The sequence below is a fragment of the Rhipicephalus sanguineus genome, chromosome 2 (assembly GCF_013339695.2).
Source record: "Rhipicephalus sanguineus isolate Rsan-2018 chromosome 2, BIME_Rsan_1.4, whole genome shotgun sequence".
In the NCBI taxonomy this organism is placed as follows: Eukaryota; Metazoa; Arthropoda; class Arachnida; order Ixodida; family Ixodidae; genus Rhipicephalus; species Rhipicephalus sanguineus.
In genome coordinates this window covers 4,931,115-4,958,077 of record NC_051177.1, presented here as the reverse complement: position 1 = coordinate 4,958,077, position 26,963 = coordinate 4,931,115, and the positions used below count along the sequence as shown (strand labels likewise).

The 26,963-nt window shown below is 48.9% G+C and overlaps 1 protein-coding gene across 1 annotated transcript in view; it reads right to left on the bottom strand.

Moving 5' to 3' along the window:
• The window catches only part of LOC119382356 (fat-like cadherin-related tumor suppressor homolog), a 912,235-nt gene that overhangs the window by 178,936 nt on the left and 706,336 nt on the right, over positions 1-26,963 (bottom strand). The window contains 1 exon segment of the mRNA XM_049412132.1: positions 7,298-7,455. Within this exon segment, the coding sequence (XP_049268089.1) occupies positions 7,298-7,455 (158 nt within the window).

Genomic DNA, 26,963 nt, shown 5'->3' with positions numbered 1-26,963 from the left:
AAAAAAACCTGAATTTTTTTGCCCGAAATCCTAAACTGGGAGCAGCATAACAAAGAAGGCTTACTTTTAGAAAAGAAAACAAAAATATGTAAAAACCATTCAACATCAGCTAATTCGTGCACAGTGCACGTGAAAACTGCTATTTCAATAAAAGCAGTGTGTTGAGCAACTTCACAGTGCGAACAATGACTAAGTCCACATTAGCATTTGCAGGACCTGTCAAATAATTCGACAGGCACTGGAAATGCTAATGTGGACCTGCGAACCTGGCAACCTGGAAATTTGGGAGATTCGTAAAGCAGGAGCAAGGGGAATAGCGAAAAAAGAAACCTGGCATACGCTTTTATCTATTGTTTCTCAAGGCTGCAGAAACGCCATACACAGCAGCTCCAAATGATTGCCAATAATTTTTTAGACGTCAGCGATCATACTAGTACTCGTAATTACACGGCGCCTGCACGAATGAGTAATTAAAGAACAAAATGTGCTGTGTCGCTGACAGCTAGTACTAAAAGCCCCTTCTAAATCTCGGTATGCTTTTTCTGCAGGACACCAGTGTACTGCGGCAAAGTGGCTTAAAAAGCGTTCTGCATGCAATAAAACAAGCATCGGGAAATTTGAGAACTACTGTCCTTTTCTATTGCGATAGCAACTATATGGACACTCTCGACGAGTTTTTGCCATCATCTCCCGTATAAAGTCCAAAAAGATAACATATCCCTGAGTATAGTATGTTCTACCGCAGATAAAAGCGCACGAGTGTGGGCGATGCTCGTGCCCCAGTGTCTACCGGGAGCCTGGATTCTGGTGCGACAACCGCTAGCGGTGCCTTTGCGCAAGCAAGTGTCGGGGGCGAAACGGCGGCCGAGCCGGCGAGCGGAGAGAAGGGTGAGTGCGCCGACGAGCAAACCCTTTCCGCGAGCCAGCCAAGCAGCGCGGCGCGAAGCGGGCGTGAGGGTGAGCAACACGAAAGCGAACCCATGACGCCGACGCAAGCGGCAGCGATGGCTGTGAGAACGATACCAGGCTCCCCTTTGGGAGAATGGGAATCGCTTTCAGCAGGCAAGAGCTACTGAAGGCCCAGCAAGATGACCCGTTTTGTCGCGAGTTGAGCGACGGTCTCAGAGAGACGGAGCGCCGTGACGCTGCTGGCAGTGCGGCGGGCGCAGGGGGACGGGAACCAGCGTGTGTCGCTGGGTCCCCCGCGGATACATACTTGCTGGACCAAGACGGGCTCCTGCTGAAATACATAGCCACCGATGAGGAGTCCGTGGACCCGTTTAAGGTGGTTATGCCCAAAGGTCTGAGAGCCGCACTGTTGCGATCCTCTCATTACGAACCCATGGCCGGTCACCTGAGTGGCTCCAAAGTTTTTGCAAAACTGAGCAAGACTGCGACCTGGCTTGGCATGAAGCGTGACATTTTCCGCTATAGCCGTTCCTGCCATGTCTGTCAAGCGGTGAAATCAAGGGGTGGCAAGCCGCCCGGCCTGATGAAACCGATTGTCAGTGAGCGTCCGTGGCAAGTAGCCACCTGCGATCTAATGGGGCCGTTCCCCAGAAGCAAGCAGGGGTTCATACATCTGATGGTAGTCGTGGATCATTTTTCGAAGTGGGTGGAGTTGTTTCCGCTTCAGAAGGTGACAGCGCGAGCGGTGCTTGAGAGGTTGCAGGAAGTGTTTTGTCGGTTCGGCTTTCCGGAAAGACTGATTACTGACAACGCGTCGTATTTCACCGCTCGGGTGTTTGGTGATACGTGCCGTTCCCTAAGAATTAATCACTGCACCACTTCGCCCTACCATCCCCAGTCAAATTTGACGGAGCGAACCAATCATACGCTCAAACCGATGTTGGCAGCCTTTGCCGAAAGTCAAAAAGACTGGGCAGACCATTTGAGTGAGCTCGCGTTCGCAATCCAAACCTCCGAGAGTCGCTCTACTGGTCTCTCTCCTGCTTTCCTCAACTTCGGAAGGGAGTTGGCAAATCCGGTGACCAGTGTCATGCAATGCCAGCTCGGAGACGAGGAAGCACCAGCAGACTGTTCTGCTTACGCGTCGACACTTCGGGACAGGCTTTGTCGAGCTCTCAGTAGAGCAAGGCAGAGTTTGGCATCGGCCAGGGCTGCGCAGAAGGCCCAGTATGACCGGAAACATCGCCATCTTTCATTTAAGGTAGGTGATCTTGTCCTGAAGCGCAACCACGCTCTTAGCGACGCGAGCAAGGGGTTCTCAGCCTCACTCGCTCCTAAGTGGCTTGGTCCGTACCGAGTGGAGAAAGCTTGGACTGCGCTCGCGTACTTGCTGAAAGATCCTCTTTCGGGAAAACTCAGCCGTGCCCACATCGCAGACCTGAAAGCCTTTGCGTCGAGGTCTGACGAGCTCCCGCCAGCGCCCAGTGACACTGCGCGCAAGCAATGGGGCACACCCGGGACGGCGGACCGCATTCGGACCACGTACCGGTATAACCTGAGGAAGCGATCACCTTAGCGATTTCGCGCCGGACGGTGGACTTATTTCCGCAACCGAAGGCCCTCACCTTAACGTCTAACCTCAGTAGGCTAGCTTCTTTACAGCCAGTGCTCGCAAAGAAGTCGGCCCCCGCCCAGTTTGCTGCTATTTTTGTTTGTGTGAGCGTTCATGTTTACTTGATGTGTTTTTTTTCCGTATCTTTTTTCTGCATATTGCGTGTCATTTTGTTTTGTTTACTTTTTCGCCATGTTTTTTTTCTTTTGCCTGCAGAAGGGGTCGTGAATACTGGTGCTTATGCGGGGGGAGAGGGACGAAGGACGCTACGTGCCTTCCATCGCGTGGCGCGTTGGGAGAAGCCCGTGTTCGGAGCTGGGTGTGTGCGTGTGTGTGTGTACGTGCGTGGTGGATCTGTGCGTGCCCTGGAAGTGTGCGGCATGGTGACGACACCATAGGAATCCACCTTCACCCTATCGCCGTGGACCCTGGAGGTGTTCGGGAACCCGCTGACGTCAGGCGGACCGCCCGGCTGTGTCCTTGTCTCGGCCGTCGCCGAGAAGCCTTGCTGCCGTTTGCCTCACGGCTGCTGCACGAGGCTAGCTGACATGGCAGCTGCGCCCGGCTCTCTGCCGACGCCGGGACCCCTTGCAACCAATTTGGTTTGGCGTCAGGATTACAGCAGACCTCGCTGTCCCAGAGAGGTCTTTGGTCATCCAGCCTGGAATTCGGGACCTCCGAATCATCACCGAAGCGGCGTTCGTCGGACTCGCGGGTCTGTAGTCGACAAGAGCGTCGAGCCGAAGGTGAGCCTGTTCCGGGCATGCGGACATCAAACAGGCCTCTTGCCTCGCACTCTGGCCAACAACATTACGCGCCACCTCCCCTCCGCGCCGTGGACGCTCTCCCGTGTGAGCATCACGAACACTCGCCTTAATTTCTTTTACCCCCTTCCGAAGCACCATATTGTAGTATAGTGTATTTCAAGTGTATTGTGTTATTATTATATTTTTCCTTTTTTATTTGTAGAGGAATTAGCAGCAGTTGTGGGCCTGGGCTGTGGTTAGCTGTTGCTCATTGCATAACGCCTTTGCATGCATGGGCGACGACCGGCTGCCTTTGCAGACCGGTGTAGGGTAATTTAAGGAGAGGAGGATGTGGGGATCCGAGGCGCGCCCGAAGCCACTGGGCGGGCATTTCGCCGCTCCGCGAATCCTTTCCCTCTCCCGTTCTCCCGCGACGGCATGTGGCACCATCTTACGCTACGCGCCGGCTCTCGTGGTGGCGCTGCACGCGGTCTCGGAGCCGGCGATTCGGCGTGACTGACGCACGTGCACGCCGGGACGAACTCTCTTTCTCTCCTCGGACGCCGATGGGTAAGCACGCATTTCCTTCTGGTCCGACGTCCCCTTTGGGAATCGCTGGACTGTAGCCTGTCTGGGTGCCTCGGCATCCTCGGTGGGCGTGTTTACCTCAGTGTTAGCTCCGGTTCGTACGTGAAGCCAAAGAGCGGTGCCTAGTGCTCGTGCGCGGTCGTACCACACCGAGCCGCACTTGCCGGAGGCCCACGCGTACGGAGATTGCCCTAGCTCTCGCGACCAGGCCCAGTGGTCACCGCGAGAGTGCGCAGCATAGCCGCGAGGGACCTTTTCCCAAGCGGCGTGTCAAAGCTCGCCATTGCCAGCTGCGACGTGCTCGCGGTCCCCCTTGGTGTATCGTCCGCATGGGGAGCCCTTTGCTTCTCCGTGCCCCGGGAGTGGACGTTGTACTGTGTGTGTTGGGGGTGCCGCCGAAGGCAAATAAAGTGTTTGTGTGTGTGTTATCTCGAACACTGTGTTTATGCCGCGTGGCGCTCAACGCCTTTGCTAGCTGAGCGCGCGCGGAGCGGTGCGCTAAACATAAGCAGGCGACGGTAGACGCGGCCCTGTGGCTCGCGAAGCCTGAACCCGCGGTAGTCTTCGACTCCGGTGAGCATCGACGCTGCCACTACCTTTGCCACCAGGAAAAGTGGAAGTAAATGGAAGAGAGGACAGGAAAGATTAAAAGTGAGAGAGAGAGATAGGAAAAGGCGACTGCCCATTTCCCCAGGGTGGGTTGGCCCAAGGGTGCCGTCTACAGAAGCCGGGGCCAAAGGGGTGTGTTGCCCCTGAGGGGAGCCTTAAAGGTCCAATCACCAGACGTCGGCCCAACCCCAGGATTTCCTTTTCCCCGGACACGGCAAAGCCACGCACGGCGAGTCGTGGGAGGATTCGAAACCTCCCGTTAGCTCGGGCCCGTGGTGTCGCTACACACCAAATGCCTGCTTGCGCAAACGCCCCTGCGGGGGGCACGTGAAATATTGGAAGCGTCTGTGATTTTGAGGCCTTGTCCTGATAAGCGCATTTGCGAACTTCAGTAAAACTTTTGTTGGGCCTTGTTGGTACATAGCATTTAAGAAAAGAACTTGAGCGCAAATCAAGACGGACTACAAAGAATAGAAGAGACAAGCACTGGCGCTTATAAATTATATATTATTATATATCAGTGAACCATCCGTTTATCTACATAAAGAAGGAGCTCGAATTTTTGGGCTAGATAAAGGGCCTTTGAGATGGTGTGTGATATCGTACACTGCCAGACATAGAAGTCTGATGTATTTAGTAAATCCATTTGTTAGCCAGTGCCCGTCCTGGCTGGTTCTTGTGTCCCGTCCGCTGCGCAGTTTCATTTCACTTTCTTGGACCACCCGCATGCCTTCATACGTTCTTATTAAATAAGTTCTATTATTTGGTTTCTGATCTATTACTTATTTTATACAATAACAGAAAAGTAACTACGTTACTTCTTCACAGGTTACTTTTGGAAACTCTGTAACTGTAACTCTGTTACCTTTTACTGGTAACGTGCCCATGACTGGGTAAAACAAAGCTAACAATGCTCAAAACCAGTGCCCAATAAACTAACAAGATCTAAGATAACATAAACTACAGAAATAACCTCGAATTAATCGCGATAATTAAGCTAAAATCCTGAAACATGCTTCTGAAGCATGCGGAGGATACCTGGGCTGTGCAAGAGAGGGCGCCAAGGAAACCACTGCTATGCATTTCCTCAGGTTTCTCTGTGCTGCATTAAACACAGCACTGAGAACTACACCAGAATCCCCCCTGACTCTGCATAACCCTGCACAATAAGTGGCATGCACGTATACATGAAGGAAAGGAGATGGCTTTCTAAGGGCTCGTTTATCTTTGTTAGACACAATATTAATGAGAACTAACAGACAATAACGCCAAGGAAAGTATAAGGGGTGTTATCTGTAGTATTTAGAATATAAATGTGAAGAAAGTAAAGTGGACGAAAAGATGACTTGCCGCTGGCAGGGACCCAAGAACTCCATGTATACATGAAGTTCTTGGGAGAGTAAAGAAACCACATTATAGCTAGTCTTGCACTGTAAGCGGTTACGTTATAAATGATCTAAACATTATTTGTACTTCCCCCAATACACGGTAACTTTGGCTCCTCCTAGGCTTTGCCATCTGGGTCAAGCCACTCGCACAAACTACCAGCTTCCATCTATCTGCACAAAGCAAAAGTTTGTGGCAAGGGAAACACACTGGTTGCCATTTATGTGCATGTCTTTGTAGCTGGGAAAGATGGACACAATGGGTAACATTGTAGCGTGTATGGTGGTTACGCATAGACATAATGGTAGGCTGAATACATGAAGAGGCGGTAACTGCCATTTACTTGCCCCATCGCCATTAGCTCAATTCAACAATATTTTCCAGTGAATATGTCGTTATCTTCAGAGATCTTTCTCAAGTCATAGCTCTCGCCAGTCTGCTCCTATGGTCGCGAATAAAGAATTTTGAGTGCCAGCCATTTTTTTTCTCCTAAAGACCATGAAAACAACATCGTGGTGCACATTTGGTGCAAATGACATGATTTTTGCCAAAGTATTGCATGATGAAGCAAGTTTCACCTGTTGGCACAGTTTAGTGAAACTGGCGCAGCAATCCAATCACTGCATTGCCAGTTGTCTTTTCATCCCCTTTACTTCCCTCACGCCACAATTCCCACAATACACTTGAAACAGTACACTTAACGTCCCCTCCCTTGGATTCATTGAGCTTGTGTCCAAGAAAGAAATGGGGCCCTCTAAAATTCCCTTCCTTCATGCATGTGTGAGATGTCAATTATAATGGGTTCATACTGGACCCTGAATGCACCTAAGGAATCTGTGAAAATTACGGCTTTTACAGCAGAGCTGTTAATTATGCTCAAGGCTGACCATGTGTCGTAGATAGAAAGTTATAAACATCATGAACGCTCTCTTCGTGCATGTGGCATGCAATAAGTCTGGTGGGCGAGCACGAGCACAGAGAGAGCCACCTTTGGCACTAAAAGTTTCTTGGCGAGGCGAATATCCTAACCCCTTGGCATGGTATAGTATAGCACAGGGGTGGGAAAGGCCTTGTATGGTATAGTACACCAAGGGGTGGGAAAGGCAAGCGAGGACAGGGGCGTGGAGTACAAAGGAAGGGGTGGGAAAGACAGGCCAGCAGCTCTGCAGCTGTGATCCAGCCTTGCACAACTTAGTGCAAGCTGCACTAGCTTTTTTCATGCTTATAAACTTTTGTACCACAAAGCATAACACTCTGCAGTTTACATCAACTTTCAACCAAAATGCTTAAAAAAAGTAAAAACACAAGTGTAACCCTTTGGTTGTAGATTTTGAATATGTGCCACAAGAATGCACAATTTGCCTCTATAAGAAAGGGGGCCAGTGGTGTAGCAATAAAATTCAAGTCAGATTTGCACACATATTATGAATAAGATGGAATGAAGAACCTCAAGGATGGCATAGTCCCGTGGTCCCGAGATGTGCAGTATTGTCCCACTAGGGTGCAGGGTGCGCAACATCACCGAGAAGGAGAGCCGTCGATCCAGTGATTGTGACAGCACGTAGTGAGCGTAGCTCTGGCCTCCAAATGAGATGGGCCGCTTCTCTGCACAGGAAGGCACAAAGGACAAGCTCTTCAAGGGCTGACATAGCGCATTTTGACTTTGCTGTCATTTTGTTGTTTCAAGGGTTTTGTCATCAAGCACTTCTCACATTCTGGCTGATAATGCAAAAAGATGTCAACTTGAGTAAAAAAGTACAGCACTTAACTTCAAACTGATGTCTATTCTTAACAAAAATACCTTTTTTTTTGTCTGTCAACGCCAAGAAATTATCCGGTGCGGGCAACCTTCAAATGGATGCTCATATCACTGAAGCATCCAATAATAAAACTAATCACTGAGCTTCGAGAAATAAATGTGAGTTGACTTAATTTGAATTCAGTGAGCAAATGAAGTAGGTTTTCCCCTTAACCAAATATGTGGGGCCACAACTCTCTTGACACACGCGGATACAGTCGAGCATACCAACATGTTGCATTTAACTGCTTTTACATCACGGCGAGCTCGCCAGTCGAACCTAGTAAATAACAAGCGACCTTCCCCAGAGCCGTCTGTCACCGACCACGCCAAACGCTAGAAGAGCCTCACTGCTATTCCCCACCTCGCGCGTTTGCTGTGAGGCAAAAACGACTTTACGGGGGGTGACAGCATCCCCACAACACGCAATAAAAAAAAATTCAGGCAGAAGATATCTGGATTACTGAAGGTGACCAGAGGTGCTAGCTTGCCACGTCTGGTAGTTGACGGCTCAAAAGGTCATGCCTTGCAGCTACCCAACTACCACAGATAGGGGAGAGTCGGGAGGATTGGGATACTTTTCGCAATTATATTTTTAGTTTTATTTACCTTGAAGGCAGAATGATGTTTGATGGATTACAATACAAGCCTGAACCAGCTGCAATACTTCAGTGATGCACTGGTTCCTCCTGGTGCAGCTGTAAAAAAATAGTTTGTCCCATTCCAACCCCCTGTGTGGGTGGAGTGGGGCATCATTGGGAGGACGCGTGTAATGCCATGGTCCAAACAGTGACCATTATGAGCTGGCAGTTCAACATCAAACTTGAAACAGGATTGCACAAACTCTGTTCTCACGATAGTTTTTGACACAGGCAGCTTCATCACTATGTCCGTCATTGGTAAAGTCCCCGTAAGCTTCTCAGGAGTAAAGTAATACTTTGAGCTCTCTTCTTCATTCTGCAGGTACTGACATGTTACCACTACTCTTGACCCTACACATGTAATAAATGCCACATTTTTAAACTAAAACTGACATTAGGCCAATCGATTTCACAAACGTCATGCCTGTTGTTATCAAAACCGGCATGTCATTGTCAGAATCATCAAAGGCAAGGACAAGTGTGTCTTCTTCACTTGAAGATCTGGAGTCGCTCAGCGAAGGCCATTTATTTTCTGGACGGCGGCAGTCTAGACTGTGTTATCTCACAGCATCACGCTGTTTGACACTCAGGTAGGCAGAAATTTTTTTTTTTTTTCAATCACCCTTTATGCATGTTCGTCCATGCATTTGTGTGTGTGCGTGCATACATATGCATGCAAAAGCGAAGAATTCCAGGCGAGGGTGTGTTTGACGCACCCTTTCTCACCTGGCTACGCCAACACTGTTTGACGTGTGAGGCTTGTGGGGGGGCTTTCTCTCTTGGCATCTTGAAAATTCAAGTGAAGTGATAACTTGCAAATGTAAATGTTCACACACACAAAGCACGCTGAAGCTTTTTTTCTCCTCATCTATTAGTCATTTAATTAAACTCATTAAAGCAATCAGCAGCACTCAGCAGCCTACACTGAAGTGCAATTAAACAGTTTTAAATTAAAAGACATTGTGTATTTTATTAGCCCTTTAGCTTACCTCTATTAATTAACGTAAATTGTAGTCTAGCCAGCCTGTCTGCTATCTAATCTAATTTTCACAGCACCGAACTTTTACATGCTTAAGATGCGACATAAACAAGATTAACTGCTTTCAAAGAGGCTTACCCATGAAGCTGATTTGCCAGTCACCGCATGCAGCCTTGTTGCGGGGAGGAATGGGACAGCGTCTCGTTCCTCCCTCAGCTCAACTGTCCCGTTCCTCCCAAGCTACATTGCCAAAGGTAAACAACGTTCAACGGCCTAAACCTTCTCTTTGAAAAAAGTACGACGCTTTTCGAAGAAAAATGGTATTAGCATTCATAAAGCGGTTTAAATCTGGGAGAGTTACCACTGAAGTTGCAGAAACTTACTTTTGACACGTGCAAAAGGCCATTTCCAGTTACAGAAAGCTCCGTCCGCCAAACACGCCCGCCATTACAGCCAGGCAATCGATATGCAAGCACCATCTCATGAGTTATTGGCTAACGTCTTTGAAGTAACCCCAGGAGAGCTGTCCCATTTCTCCAACTGTCCCAAACCCAATTGAATAATGATCTCACTCTTAAAAACATGCATAATGTCTGCATTGCTGTACGTATAGAGCACACATCAACAACACAGGGCTCTGCTTTTTTTCGAATGAATTGCCGATGCAGTACAGCATTACCCAACGTCCTTGGATTTATCGGTTCCATGGCAGTCATCGGCTCCTTGAAATGCACATTTCCTTTATCACTGTATGGTGTGGTAAGGGCTGCACTTAACTTTCCATACAGCTTCAAACCTTTAAAACAGGCACCGGTTCGCCACTGTTTATAAACACGAAGAGACCCAACAAAGAAAATGCGCATCAGCATTTTTCCTACGGGTGAGCACTTCCTCGGCAGCGCCGATGCACATGTTGCTATAGCAACAGACAATCTCAGGCCTGCATACACTGCGAAATTCATACAACTGGCCTTTATCATTATTTTTTTTACGTTTTCCCATCATTTTACTATGTGGCCATCGTATACGAGAAGACTGGGAGAAGTAAAGCCAAATGCTGAGTTTTCAAACGACACCAAGGTGGCAATGCTTGGTGAAGACGAGACGCAGAGATGATGCAAGTCAGCAAGATGCGCACTCAAGTAGCAGCAGGGCCCTATAAGGGTGGATTTGGGGTTAGAGCATGTGACCACTGTGCTTCTCTTATGCAGGTGCAGTTTTCCAGATGCACTCGCCACGGGCACCGTCTTTCACAGTAATCAGGTGAGACATTGGTTGCTAAAGCAGGACAAGGGAAAGAGATTGCAACAAACAAACTTGATGTTGATGGCAGGTTTTCTTACACCACAGTGCGATAAACCATGAAAGAGGTGAACAGGTACAGACCCTATCTCGAAGATCCCTTTGGGAGTGGATCAGGGTAGTTGACATTCTAGTGGACATTGTGAGAAAAAAGGCACAAGTCACGTAATGCAAAGGACAGATAATGGAAGAGCTAGAGCGAGAGAATGGTCACCAGGAGATGAGAAATGTAGCTTATGATGGCAGAGGTGTGCTTAGGAACCGCAGGAGAGGATGGCACTAGTGCTGAAGGAAGAGCAAAGCTTTTTTTAATCTCTCTATTCTTCTTTCCATCACTCTCTGCCTTCGTTTCTCTATCGCTTTCTCTCTCTCTCACATGTTTCATGTGCTCCCCTTCACCGAGCAGAGTTTTCATTTATCGCTCGCGCCTGCTGTACTTTGTAGTGGGGCTTGCCCAATTCTTGTGGCGCATACCCACAGAGGCAGTTTTCTGTGGGCACCAATATTAAAGGTCGCTGTTAAAGAATTAAAGATCACAGGGAAAGACCTTTGTCCTGAAGGCGTCATAATATAGATGATAGTGATGATGGTTATCCACAATCTTACCAAGGGCTGTTCCTTCTAAGAGCAGCAACCAATGTAAAAATATTAAGATGTATGCTTCATATTGTTACGGGGAGAATATATTTACAATATATATATACAGGGAATTAACTCAGCGGCTGGCAAGATGGCGCCCAGCTTGCAGGGTCTGTCAACGTCGTCGTCTTTCTTGTCTTCTTCGTTGTCCTTTTCAGCCCGTTACATTATTTCCCGGCGGCTGAAGCACCGACCCGGTGCTCATCAGGAGGCTGTCGAGTGGTAGGGCTTGAGCCGCGTAACACGAACTACGTCAGTGCGAGGGTGAACGACGGTGGGGTCACTAGGGGCGATTTCGTAGGTGACGTCGGTCACCTGGCGTAAGATGCGGTAAGGGCCTGAATAGCGTGGGAGTAACTTCTCGGAAAGTCCCAGGCGGCGCGTGGGGGACCAAAGCAGAACCAGATTGCCGGGCGCGTAGTGGACGTCACGATGGTGGGCGTCATATACACGCCTCTGGTTTTCCTGCGAGTCCGCTAGTCGGCGTCGAGCAACTTCGCGCGCCTCTTGGGCCTTCGTTATTGCCTCCCGAGCGTACTCCGACGTATAACTCAGTTTGGACGGCAGGAGTGTGTCGAAAGGTAGCGTAGGGTCGCGGCCAAACAAAAGGAAAAATGGAGAGAACCCAGTGGTATCGTGTCGAGAAGAATTATAGGCAAAGGTGACAAACGGTAACGTAGTGTCCCAGTCGCGATGATCAGCGGAGACATACATGGATAGCATGTCAGTAAGAGTTCGATTGAGGCGCTCGGTTAGGCCGTTGGTTTGCGGATGATAAGCAGTTGAAAGCTTGTGTTTGGTGGCGCATGAGCGTAGGAGGTCATCAACCACTTTCGAAAGGAAGTAGCTGCCTCGGTCGGTGAGGAGCTGCCGAGGGGCGCCGTGGTGTAGGATGACGTCCTCAAGGAGAAAGTCGGCAACGTCAGTTGCACAGCTAGTTGGAAGAGCCCGTGTGATCGCGTATCGGGTTGCCTAATCAGTTGCTACTGCAATCCACCTATTGCCCGCAGTGGACGTAGGAAAAGGGCCAAGGAGATCAACACCCACACGGTAGAATGGCTCTGATGGTATGTCGAGCGGCTGAAGGCGTCCGGCAGGATGGGTAGTAGGTGTTTTCCGTCTTTGACAAAGATCACAGGCAGCAATATAACGGGAGACGTCGCGGTACAGCCCAGGCCAGAAGAAGCGCCGGAGAACTCTGTCATAGGTCCGTGAAACGCCGAGGTGACCGGCTGTCGGCATATCGTGAAGCTGGGCGAGAACAGTCTGACGCAGGTGAGGAGGAACGACGAGTAGTCTGTCGGGGCCGTCAGGACGCATGTTGCAACGGTACAATACACCATCATGAAGCTCAAACATTCTAAGGGAAGGGTCGGGCGTCGCGGATGTTAGCCTTTGGATGATATCGTGCAAGAAGGTGTCCCGCCGTTGCTCGATTCCAATGTCGTGAAAAGCGGACAGAGAGAAAACGTTGGTAGAAAGGTTGGCCGTAGAACTGTCTGGGGGGTCAACAGGATATCGGGACAAACATTCGGCATCTTGGTGCAAGCGGCCGGTTTTGTAGACAATTGAGTAGTCGAATTCTTGGAGGCGCAGAGCCCAACGACCAAGGCGGCCTGAAGAGTCTTTCAGGGACGAAAGCCAACACAAGGCATGGTGATCAGTGATGACTGTGAATGGCCGGCCGTACAAATAGGGGCGAAATTTTCCGACTGCCCAAACGAGCGCCAGACATTCGCGTTCAGTAATGGAGTACTTGCGCTCAGCAGCAGAAAGAAGGCGGCTGGCATAGGCAACAACGCGTTCCCGACCTTGTTGTGTCTGGGCCAGGACCGCACCGATGCCATGACCGCTTGCATCGGTACGGACTTCTGTTGGAGCTGATACGTCAAAGTGGGCGAGAATAGGTGGAGAGGTAAGCAGTCGTACCAGATTGGAGAACGCATCCGCTTGCTCAGGACCCCAGACGAAGGCAGCGTCTTTCTTGAGGAGCTGAGTGAGAGGGCGCGCGACGTCGGCAAAGTTTTTGACAAAACGACGGAAGTAAGAACAGAGGCCGAAGAAACTGCTAACGTCTTTGGAACAAGTTGGCACAGGAAAATCTTTCACAGCCCGTATTTTATCTTGATCAGGGCGAACACCGAAGGAATCAACGAGGTGCCCGAGCACAGAAATTTCACGACGGCCGAAGTGGCACTTGGCCGAATTTAGCTGCAGGCCCGCCTTACGGAAGACAGATAAGATCTTCGATAGCCTTTCAAGGTGCGTCACAAAGGATGGAGAAAAAACGATTACGTCATCCAGGTAGCATAGGCAGATGGACCACTTGAAGCCATGCAACAGGGCATCCATCATACGTTCAAACGTGGCGGGCGCATTGCACAAACCGAACGGCATCACTTTAAACTGGTAAAGGCCGTCGGGAGTGATAAAGGCCGTCTTCTCACGGTCCATCTCGTCAACGGCAATTTGCCAGTACCCGGAGCGAAGGTCGATTGAAGAAAAATATTGTGCACCGTGAAGGCAATCCAGGGCATCGTCAATGCGTGGCAGAGGATAGACGTCCTTCTTTGTGATCTTGTTCAAATGCCGATAATCAACGCAAAATCGCCAACTGTTGTCCTTCTTCTTAACAAGTACAACAGGGGACGCCCATGGACTGCTGGAAGGCTCGATGATATTCCGAGAAAGCATTTTGTCGACTTCTTTTTGGATGATTTGTCGCTCAGTATGGGAGACGCGGTAGGGTCGCCGATGAATTGGTCTCGCATCGCCTGTGTCAATCCGATGTTTAACAACTGACGTTTGTCCGAGAGGGGGGTCGCCAAGGTCGAAGATGTCCCAAAAGGACGCAAGGAGAGCGCGCAGTTCATCAGCATGTTGGGTAGGTAAATCGGGTGCAATCATCTGAGTTAAGGCACCTTGTTCTGATGGAGTAGTAGGGGAAGGTTTCTCTGCACACGAATCTCTGTCGTAACTTAGAGTTGAAATGTGGCAGTCGGCCGCCGGCATGATTTCCGCAAGTGAAATGCCACGAGGGAGAACTTGTGGACATAGGCCAAAATTCACTAGCGGTAGACAGGAGGCGTTGTCCGTTATAGTAACGAGAGTGTGCGGAAACGCAACGTTTTGCGAAAGCAGGACTTCAAGATTTGGAGACACTATATAGTCACCGTCGGGTACAGGTGGTACAGGTGAGACGCCGACGTAAGTAACTGTCCGTGGAGGAAGGCGAAGGTGGTCTGCGGAACAGAGCCGGCTTGGAGGGCAACCGGGAGGGTCAACAGCAGTAGGTAGAGCGAGTTGCACAACGCCGGCAGAACAGTCTATCAAGGCCGAGTGTTCCGACAAGAAATCAAGTCCCAAAATTAGGTCGTGAGGGCAATGTTCTAGGATGTAAAACATAACCGATGTGTGGTGTCCGGCGACGGTCACACAAGCTGAACACACACCAATCACGGCAGCTGTTCCACCATCGGCAGTTCGGACCACAGAGCTTGGGGCAGGAGTAACGACTTTTTTTAGGCGTGTTCTGAGGTCAGCGTTCATAACAGACACGTGCGCGCCAGTGTCAATAAGGGCCGTAACTGGTACACCGTCCACGTCTACACTGATAAGGTTCCGATGTGCGGGCAGGGTCAGTAGAGGATTTTGGCATCGGGTCGTGATTGCAGCATCACCTCTAGGAGCTGCTCCCGTCAGTTTTCCGGAGGTGAGCGCCGGAAGGAGCTTGGGGACGGCGATCGACGAGATGGGGGCGAGCGGGAAAAACGGCGTTGCGGCGAAGGTGAGCGGCTGAGTCGAGTGGGCAAAGAAGTGTCAGGCATGAGCGGCTGTGTTTGCGGCGATGAGCGTGGATTACCGGGAGGGAGGCGATGGGACGGAAAGTAAGGCCATGGTGTCGAGTTAGACCATGAACGGCAGTGACGAGAAATATGGCCTACACGACCGCAGTTGAAGCATATTGGCCGGTCGTCTGGTGTGCGCCATTCCGCCGGGTTACGATAACGTGGGGGAGCGGAAAAACGTCGGTTCGGTGTGACAGCAACAGGTGGAGTTGGTGGAGCATATTCAGGTCGATGAATTGAGCAGATGTTGTTCAGGCCGACGTTGGCCAGTTCCTGACGCACGACGGACTGGATGAGGGAGACGGTGGCGTGATGGTTGTCGGAGTTGAGGGTTGGTGACGTGAGCGGAGCAGCGGCTTCGATTTCTCGGCGGACAATGCCGACAACATCACTGGAACTTTCCGTAGAAGGCAGGCGGGGGTCTTCGCAGGTGGATGTAGCAGCCGTGTTAGGTAGGCGTGTAAACTGGTGGAGAACACGGCGGCTCTAGGCTTCCTCAAAGCGCCGGCATTCGGAAACGATGTCTTGTACGGTAGATGAGTTCTTGAATACAAGCAGGTGAAAGGCATCATCTGCTATACCCTTGATGACATGGGCAACCTTATCGGCTTCCGACATCTGCGAATCCACCCTGCGGCACAAAGCAAGCACGTCCTGAATGTACGTAAGGTAGGATTCGGTGCATGTCTGAACGCGAGACGCGAGCTCTTTTTGGGCGGAGCGCTGACGCCCCAGAGGTCTGCCAAATAGCTCCCGAAGCTTTTGCTTGCATAACTCCCAGCTGGTCAGCTCTTCCTCGTGTGTTTCATACCAGACCTTCGCGGTGTCTGTTAGGTAAAAGATCACATTGGCCAGCATGAGCGTTGGGTCCCATCGCATACGTACGCCCACACGCTCGAATGTCTTTAGCCAGTCTTCTACGTCAACGCTATCGGTGCCCGAAAAGGTACCTGGGTCTCTCGGGGGCTCCAAGATGAGGGTCGACGGGCCGGTTGGAGAACGCACAGTAGCCGCTGAAGGGTCGGCATTGTTGATTTCCGTCGCCATTGAAGAGGCAACTAGGCGCCCGCTGCGAAGCTTCGTCTTGCGTGAAGTTAATACCCCGCACCTTCCACCAAAGATGTTACGGGGAGAATATATTTACAATATATATATACAGGGAATTAACTCAGCCGCTGGCAAGATGGCGCCCAGCTTGCAGGGTCTGTCAACGTCGTCGTCTTTCTTGTCTTCTTCGTTGTCCTTTTCAGCCCGTTACAATATTGTTACGTAGAAATCACACAGACAGGAGAGCTATGCACTTAGTTACTAAGAAAACTGGCTGCCACCTTCCCACTTCTTCTGCCGCTTCCCAAGCCCATCCTAACATCTTTCCAACGAAGAGGGGGGAGGCGGTGCCAGAATGTTTAATGACTTCGGTGGTGACAACCTTGTCCCCGTTAGGCCCGCGCCATTGCGTTGACCATGTAATGCAGTGGTGGAGTTCTTCACTGGACGTACAGTTTCATGTGGGCTCCAGAAAGATGTGGTGTGGTGTGTCTTTTCGGGCAAGTCAAGGCGGTAAGTGATGGGCCCTAAGCAACATACGACACGGCCTTTCAACCGTGGCAAAAACTGTGCAGCGTGTCCAGGAAGGCTTACTATGTGTCTAACCAAAACAAGGTCTCCTGGTCTATACGAAGGAGGCGGACAATGGTTCATGGCACTGGTTGCTTGGATACGGGCCGTGCCGTCAACCATGTGTTGCCTGGCTTGTAGGCAGCGCTGAGCAATTATTTGCACAGAATAAACAGGGCTACTGCACGTCATGACAAGCTGAAACCGGCGAACTGATGGCGTTCATACGAAAACAAGTGAAAATGGGGTCTCCTGCGTGGCTTCTTGCTTTGCTGTGTTGAGGGCAAATGTGGCATCGAGTAGAAAATAGTCCCAGTTGGTGTGTGTTTTGTTTACGTTCGACACAGCCCATCAGCATACTCGTTGCATTGCGGGTAATTCACAGGTGTAGTGGCGTGGCCTATTCTGTACAATGTCAAGCAGTTTCAAACACTCGTGACACGAAAGAACTTCTGCGGTCCGTGAGCAAGTACTTGGGAGTGCCATGCCGCAACACCAGTTTGGTTCGTAGGAACTGAACGGTGTGTTCAGCAGTCATCTCGGATACCACTTTGGCTTTGATCCACTTCATGAAGTGATCGACGGCGACAAGGACGTACCTGTTACCCGTTTTCATCTTTGGGAAAGGGCCGATTTCTATCATTTCAAAGGGGCCAGCAGGTGACTCAATAGACTGCACTGGAGTTTTGGTAGCGGTGGTGGACACTTTGTGAAATTGGCAAGTTGGGCATGCTGCAACATAAGGTTTCACATCTTGGTACGTGTTCTTCCACCAAGACCGCTTGGACACTCTGGCATATGTCTTCGGACACCCTGCTGTAACTACGTCATGAAGGGCTTTCAGTATTTGGGGACTACAGGTAGCCACAGGGATGAGCCTCGTCTCGCGTGCCTAGCGTGATGAAGCACACCGTTTTCCTCTTTGTAATAGCGTCTTTCGTAACGTGAACAAGATTGGTTAGCGCCGCCAGTGCGAAGGATGTTTCCGACTGAGAGGAGCTCCGGGTCACGAGCTTGTGCGCTTCGTAGGTCTTCAACAATGCTGAGAGACGCCGAATAACGCGACAAAATGTCGGCATCCTAATGTGATGCGCCACTTCGGTGTACAATGAAGTCCCATTCTTGTAGTTGGAGCGACTATCGCGCCATCTTTGGGGTCAAGTTGGTCGAAGACTGTAGCCAGACTAGTGCATTGTTGTCCTTGACGACTGTAAAGTGGCAGCCATACAAGTAGGGCCGAAACTTCTGGATGGCCCAGATGACAGCCAGACACTCAAGTTCTTACGAGTGATGATGTTCCACAATTGAGAGCTGGTGGCTAGCACACCATAACACCCGTTGCTTGCCAGTGGAATCTTCTTAAGTACTGCACCTCTTAAGTCCAACTTGGCTGGCGTCCGTGTGCACGACAACAGAAGCGGATTCATCGTAATTGGCAAGGCTGCAGCAAAGCATCCTTACTGTTATTGAAGGCGACCTGTCCGTGCCCGCTGAGTCAGAGGTGCACTATGACTGGCGAAGTCTTTCACAAAGCGCTGGAAATGCTAGACAAACCCCCATGAAGCTCGTGAGTCCCTTGGCTCAGCAAGGGGCTTTATAAGAAGCTAAAGCACGGAGCTTTTCCGGATCAGGCATAACACCTCGTTGCTTTACTACATGGCCTAATATATAGGTGACTTTGTGAAATCCAAAGAAACACTTCTTAGGTTTCAACCGGAGGCCAGCTGACGATAATGCCTGCAGAACCAATTCCAGGCGATGCTGATGTTCGCTGAATGTTGAAGCATATACTATGACGTCGTCTGGGTACATGAGCACCATAGTCCACTTGAAATGGCCCAAAACTTTGTCCATGAGACGTTGGAATGTCGCTGGGGCATTGGAAAGTCCAAACAGCTGGCAATTTAAGCGTCTGTCTAGTGTGACAAAAGCGGTCTTTTCTGCATCATCGGGTGCCCTGGGCACCTGCCAATACCTAGACAAGTCTAGTGTAGAAAAATAGTGCGCCCCTTTGAGGCGGTCCAAGGCATCATCTAACCGTGGCAGTGGTTATACGTCAAGTCGCGTAACACTGTTCAGCATTCTGTAGTCAACGCAGAATATGATGGTATCATTTTTTTATGAGTACCACAGGGGACGACCAAGGACTGTTGGACTCGGAAATAACACCTAGTTTCAGCAATTCAGTCATGTGTTCTTGAATGATGTGGCGTTCAGACGGTGATGAATATCCCCTTGCGTATCAATACGATGCTCGACCAACAGAGTACAACCAAGCCAAGCTCGTTAAAGAATATGACAATGGTCTTCAGGTCCTGCTGCAGCAATGCTTTTATGGCTTCCAACTTGTCTTGCGAGAGCTGCGACCCGAAGTTAAATGAATTCCAGGGTAGAGCTATCGAGGACAATGATGGCATCACAAGTGTTCGTTGTCGATACCAGCGAAGCCATTACCGGATCACCCGACTTCGGAGGCCTCGCCAACTTGTTTGTCGCGGTGCAGCTTTACCAGATGACTGTTTATATTTACAATGAACATGTGTGTGCTGCCGTGAACGCAAGCAAGCAAGCTTCGAGGTGCCGCTGTCTCTTTGGATGGAGTGGACTGTACAGTCTATTTATTTATTTATTCATGATACCTTACAGGGCCCAACAGGGCATTGAGTAAGGGGAGCAAGTACAAAGCAAAATATCAAAGAAAAATACATCAATAAATACAGGGAAAAAAATAACAAGGAAAAAAATACGAAGACAAAGAGTACAGTGCAGTTAGAGAACTTTTTTTTCCCCTCATTTTCTTTTTTTTTTTACACACGGCAAAAAACAGCAAATAACAGCAGGGGAGAAAAGCAAATATATATATACATATATATGTATGTATACAGTGCAAAACATTTTCACAGAGGAACAGCATTTCTTATTCCATGAACAAAAAAAAAATTATTATCGCCAATCACACACAGTCGCAAAAGAAAGGATGCAGTAAGACTTCGCGAATAATTAAAAAAAAGAAAAAGTTATGGTGACGACATGGCACTATTTCAAGAAATGCTTATGCAATTGGTCAAGAAATGCTTGATGGTTAGTGATAGATGCAATATTGTCGGGAAGATCATTCCATAGAACAATGGCTTGGGGAAGTGCTGATGAATTGAAAGCGTTTGTTCGTCCACTTATGCGTTTAATGCTATATTGATTATGCAAGCGGCGTGATATGCGTGAAGGCGCTTCCAATGGTAAGGGAGATGGCCTGATGCTGTAGCGATATTTATGGAATAAAGATAAAAGAGCAATGGAACGACGTACATTTAATGGCACAAGTGCTATGTCATGTTTGATCTGCGTTATACTGGAATGTGGGCTGTAGTTGGAAGTAATGAAACGAGCGGCTCTGTTTTGCACAGACTCAAGCTTGTTAGTCAGGTAGATTTGATGAGGAGACCACAGTGATGAAGCATATTCTAATTGCGGACGAACGATGGTTTCGTAGGTGAGTTGTCTTAGACTGCTTGGTGATTTCCGCAAGTTCCGGCGCAGGTATCCAAGCGACCTGGAAGCCTTGGCAGTAATAGTGTTAATATGCATGTCCCATGAAAGATTATGCTTGAGATGGACGCCTAAATGTTTGTACGATGATGCCTGGGATACTAATGTGTACTCTATGAGGTATGAAAAATCGGAATTGATGCGCTTGCGGCTGAAAGTGACAACCTTGCATTTAGTAGAGTCGTGCTCACTGCCCCTTTCTTCAGTGGAGACAGAACTCTCAAAATCAGGCACACTGAATTCTCCCACTGAAACCTCTGTGGGCCTTCTCTCATCCTGTCCCATGTACACTTTGACTTGTTTGGCTTCTGCCAATCGCAGTGGAAGCTCGAGCATAAGCTTCGAACACTGCGGCGTGTTTTGCCTCGAGATCAGCGCATCTTGCGGCGTGACTTGCCTCGAGGTCGGCTTCATGCTCCTCTTGTTTCTTCTACCACTATTTTCGAACCCGTTCCTTCTCGTCCTCAATAAACTTTAGAGCTTGCTCCTTATTGAGCTTTCTCTCCCGAACGACTCTTGATACCTTCTGCCAATCCATCCTTGCAACCCCCGACGATACGTGACTGGGCCCAAACGCTGGAAAAATCCTGGAATCTTCTGATCCTGGCAGGCTCGCCCCATGCCCCTTTACTCATGACACCATATCTGTTCGGTCGCCGATGACTTCCCTTGGCTGTGAGAAAGAAATGTCGCCCTGAATGAAACCAATGGTGTCTTCACCCGCATCATGTCTCCTACCGCCACCGCTGTCAGTGTAGGCTTTGCTATACTCTTGCCTGCTGCGCTTGACATGCTGCCATAGCCTGGCCAGTCCCTGGTGGGGTGTCTTAGCGAATAACTCAGGCAAGTAAGCCGAAGATATCAAGCTTTGTTCTTGGCAGCCTTACCACAGGGGCCACTCCTGTTGTGGCGTGTGGTGTACACCGGTATACGGAGAGATAATCCCTTACAGCAGTTCGCAGCGAACGCTGTTTCAGACGAGCCAGTTGGAGGTACGTCTTGAACATGCAGGTTCAACCACTCGACCTGTCCGTTTGCCTGCGGGTAATAAACAGATGAATGCGACAGATGGATCAATTGGTCTTGTAAGAAGTCGACGAATTCTTTTGAGGTGAACTGGGGCCCATTATAGCAGACTATCTTTTCAGGATATCCTTCCCTTGCAAATACATTGAGCAGGAAGTCGGTCAAGGTTCTTTTAGAAGCTTCCCTGCAAAAATGCACTTCTGGCCAGAAAAAATTGTGAAGAGAGGGATTGTGATCAACTGTTTTCTTAATGCACTCCAAAAGAGTTGCCACCACTGTAGTAAGTCGAGTTTTGACTTTCAAATTGTATGCTTGGAAGCCGCAGGTTTTCCCAAACGGGTGCTGGCAGCTGTAGCAGAAACACTGCTGAGAAAGATTAAAAGGCCGGTGAAGAAATGTGCAGAACTAGTAGGTACTCAGCGTAAAAGTGTTGTTGTGATGCCTTATTTACATAAGGTTTGCCACAATGTGAAAGAACATGGCTGATCCCTCTGTCATAGGAATCGGTATAACACGAAAGTGAAACGTGTCTTCACAGACGTAGTTGAGCATTTGTTGTGCATTGTTTCGCCACAAGGGTGAAGGAATGAATGCTATAGCAACAAATTGTAATGTCACGTGAAGAATGGCAAGCAGTACGAAACTTGCAATGCGCTGCTCAAGCAGAAAGGATGCACGGAAAGAACATACACAGGATGAGCACGAACTAACAACTTTCACAGCTCGACAGTTAAAGCATGCTGCTCAAACACTAAGGAGGACGCATGAAACAAACGCACAAGTATGCACAGAATGAGCGCGAACTGTCACAATTTTAACTTATTTATGTGTTAGCAATGCGCTCCTTTCGCAAAAGCGACCACTGCAGGGAGCGAAGTGACCTTTGCGCTCTCTGTAACTTTAACGCAAACTTGCGGTGGGAGCACAAGACGTACAAACCACCGCCATCACGAGATAAGCGCGCACGCACGAGTGACCACGCCCTGTAGAGGCGCACGCTCATCGCAATGTGTGGGGTGACGACCTTTAAAGCGCGCCCTTCGAGCTCTTCGTGCCATCTCGCTAGTGATAACGAAAACATGCTGAAGTGCCACAGATCACCGAGTACCGCCACCGACAAATGGTAATATAAATAGCTCACCGTTAGTATGGTGAAGAATGTGCCGCCTATGGCCGAGTCGTTTCGCACCGCGGGCTGTGGAGCGAGGGGTCGTAAGTTCGACTCCCGGTGACGAAACTTTTTCTTCTAGTTTTTTTTCTTTGCCATTCTTTAGTCTATATATTTTACGTCATCATATCCGTGATAGAAATACGTCAGTGGAGCCTTGGTGGACACAGGCATAAAACACTTTCATGTTAGAAAGTTGCTATGAGACAGGGCATAGATGTTTTTTTCTACCCCTTGCAAAGTGTCTTCGCTGTGTGCATGTATGGCACGGGGAACCCTGGCATGTTCTATTCGCCATGAAAACAGGTACATGACCTGTGCCACTCATGTGGTGTATCTAATTCCGCTAGCCTGTGAAAAAGTTTACATTGGCCAAACCTGCGCGAACACCACAACCCTTCGAAGAATTTGGACGGGTTAATCTCCCCCACCATTGTCGATGTCTTCCGCTATTATCTAATGTTAGGATTACTGGTAGAGGCAGGGGCAAGGTGGAATGTGAATTTCTTGAAGCTTATCACATCAACATGCACCGTGACAATTGCGTAAGCACCACATCCATTTCATTGATGCAGAAGGAATGTGGATTCCCGTCACTTAGGCGTTAGAATTTGTTTTCAAGTAGGCTGCCTTTGTTATTGAACAGCACATGCGCCCCTGGTTTTTCTGGAAGATGTTTGCTAATAAAGCAAACATCTTCCAGTTGATAGTCCAGTCACTGATGGTCCAGTCGTTGTGTGTGCCACTTCTCTCCTTTGTCCGTCGCCTTCTTGACTGGTTTATTTTTTCAGCGTTATGTATCAACTGACCCAGGATTCGACCTTACTGCAATATATGTCTATTTGTTCATTTCGAATACTTCAAAATTTAGAATAGTTTAAATTCATTTCGAAGCGAATTCAAATGCTGTAATATTCGTTCGAATATTCGAACTGCTCGAATATTCGCACAAGCCTAGTTATAATATTCCACCATGATGTAAAAGATGGTCTCAGGATTGCAAAAAAATATAAACTGAAAAATTTAACACTTTGACCAAATCTACTATTCCTATTGCCATGTCCCCCCTTAAGGTTGGTGATCCCTTTCTAGTTTGAAAGCCCAAAGGAATTGCCACTGTTTTTTGTGACAACTATAATATTGAATTTTGCTTTTCTGTAGACATACACAATGAATTGTTTGTTGACATCAAAGCTCGTACGGATGCCCGGCGATAACTTGAATTTCAGAATGCAATTGCTCTTAGAGTTGACAACTCTCTGGCCTTGTTGGAAGCTCATCTTAAAGAGGTCATGAACTCGTGCTTGGTGAAAAAAGGCACACAGTGGAAAGCACTGTGAACCGCTCGGCCCAAACGACATTCGTGTGCAGCAAGGAGAGTTTACAACCAGAGCGCATAGTTGCCACTTTGTCAAGTGCCCTCTTTTCACACGCTCTTTGGAACGTCGTCGTACACCACATTTTGTGTCACACAGAATATTGCTGCTAGTTGGCATAAAGCCAGAGCGGTGTTTGGATCAGATGCACTTCTTGCCGGTCCTGCGCTCCATAGACTGCTAACATTACACTGTGACATCCCAACAGACGCTGCCTAGACCATGGGCCTTTTAGAGTATCTAGTACTTTCTTTAGGAGGCATCTCAACAAACAGATACCTCCCTCCCCGAGGCAACAAAGACTGCATTTCGCCACAGGGGTGCTTCGATGCTTCCGTCAACGACCCTTGCGAGTCCCACCATGCAGACACCGAGATCGGGTGGCGGTGACTCTGGTCTGTGATTACTGCAGCAGCGAAGCGCCGCGCGTGCCCTTCAGCAGCGTGACATAGGGACAGCCATCTGCTGACTGCATTCGTGCAATGCTGCCGTCACCCGAGTGCTAGGCTGAGGTAACCCTCTCGTCAGCAGGGACCGTTGCCTCTGCGGCAAACCGGAAGCTCAATATTATTGCCTCTTGCGGGCAACCGCCTGAGGTGTTCGAAGAAGAGACGAAGCGGCGACTACAGGGGAACGTATGGAAGAGGCCAGATGGCAAGTGTTGAAGTCCGGCTGTGACTAGACCTGTGTGCCCGTCCCAAAATTGCCGGCGGCAACGCGCCGATGTTTTCCGTCCGGCAGCGGCGCGTGAACGGCACGGGGTTCATCGGATCGTCGGCAGCGTGGCGCAAGGGGGGAGGAGGGGAGTTACGTGCAAGAGCTGGTGGGGAGAGAAATTTGTCTCTTGAATTTGGGGAAAAAATCTTTCACGGAAAAGGCGAAGCAGTGATGGCGATAGCAACATGTCGTAATGTCATACGAATTAAGGCTAGCAGCTAACTCTTTTGGTCCGACCTCGTGTAACTCTACAAAACTCTCGCATATGGGAATATGGCCGCTCCCAGGAGAGAAGCGGTTTTCGTGCAGTTTGTCGTATCAGCAGTCACAGCACGAAACGGTGAGATCACAGCGCATTGAAGGGTATACGAGCCGTTTGCTGATGTCTGCCGAAATAGCGTGCACAAGCGATTGCGACCGCGCTCTTATAGTCAAAGTTCACAGTTGCTGCTCGAGCCACGCACCCCCCCTACCCCGGCGTCCCTTCATGCTCCTTTGCCTAACAAAAGATGGGCGGGGCGTTTCCTTTCTGGTTGAGGAGCAATCGACGGCAGGACTCACCTGCGAAGTGATGTTATTGAATGCGCCCTCCTTGCAATGGAGATGGCCAGCTTGTTTCATTTGTGGCTCAGCCGTGTTCCTCACCAGCGCTCGCGAGTACAACATAAGATGCGCGGAGCAATGTTATCGATTCGGACTTTATATGGAACATGACGGCGACGGTGACGACCTGTCCAGAGTGTCAATATAATTGTTATCGCAATAAAAAACATGGAAGTGGGCTCGCCATTTTTCTGGGAAGCTGTATCGCCTTCACTGTAAAGAATTCGTCCGTTGGAAGAATCAAATAATCCGACGCCTTTTCGATTGGTTTTGTTCTCGCCTTCACTATCCTTCTTGCAGGCGATATCTCCTCGCCACATATTTCTTCATAAAGCACGCGTACATTGTCTGCACCAAGCGTCGAGCCTATCAGGCTTTCGCGCTTGTTGGCTACACCCTGGCATCTCCGCTTGCACAGTCGGAAAAGCACAAACTGAAGTGAAATCAGTTTATTGGGCACATTAGTCACGCGAGACAAGGAAGAACAGGTAGGTGACTGCATGGCAAAGTAGGGTGGGACAATTGCCTGTTCCCGGGAGGTTGTGCTGCTCGGTGTGACCAGGCCCATCGAGCCTTACTTACTTTATTAAAAAATACTTATTTGGCCTCGCGCTTATAGATATTTTTTCATGTGACCACTTACTTGTGTTTATGTCGGTGTTATTTGTTTTGTTTTCTTTCCTATTTTCTTTCCTCTTTCTTTCCCCCCTATCTTCCTTTCCCCTATGCTTCCCCTTTCCCAAATGATCAGGCAGGTATTGTGCCCTTTTAGGTGGCAGTTGTCAGCCTGTTCCCTCCCTATTTCCTCTGTGTCTTCGTGTTTTCTATGTATTCAAACCAAATAAATAATAAATAAATAAGTAAATAAATTCACAATGGATATTCTCGTATATAGACAAATTGAGAGTATGTGCCCTAATGATGTCACTTGAATGACCGTTCTGGAGTCATAAAGTACGTCAAAAAGACAAAAAACGCCAAGAGAGAATAACGCGTTCGTTTTTGTATTTTAAGAGGCTGTTTTGGGGCCCTCTAAAAAGACAGGACGGGCAAACAGGGACAAAAGAGAGCAGTCAAGACACCACAAACACCGCTAACAAGTGAACAATCGTACAGCGGCGGAGAAGAAGAGACACAAATACTTTGCCTAATCAATCAGCTGCGCGTGTGGTGCGTGCGAGATCACTCTCTCGACTTCTCTCTTGTGCCAGTGTTTGGACGTTGTGTCTTTTTAACGTGAATACCTACCAACTAGCTCAGCTATCTGTTATTCTAAGTTTTTCATTGCCATTACTTCTATATTTATTTGTCGATTCGCTTGAGTAAAAATGAAAGAAAAAAGGTGTACTAACACATCGATATATATAACTTATCCATTTTATTTATCTATGCACAGTGTACTAGGTTCAAGACTACACAATATGTTATCCAGCGAGTTGCTTCATTGCCCTTTAAGGATGGAGGACGCCGCAGCGTTCAGTAGTCCGTGTTCCCCCCTGGCAAGTAGTCCGTGTTCAATAAACCACTTCAAGTGGTTCCACTTTGTTATAACGACACCATATGTTCTATACACCTTTCCACTGAGGCACTCTTGGACGCTGCCATAGTGCCAGATAGTTCACCGCTAGCGACGTCTGGTTGCGGCGCCATCTTGGGCTGTTTGCTCGCCGGTCTTTCCGTCGAGACGCATATATTCGTCGCATCGTGTGTCGTCAAACTTTTGTTTTAGTTCTGTGTAAGCTTTGTAGAGACGTTACTTCGGTTCTTTTGTGACTCTCTGAGCTTTCCTCCCTGACAAAACGGTCGGCATCGAGTGTTTTACGATTTCTGGTATTTGTGTATGAACAGTGCAC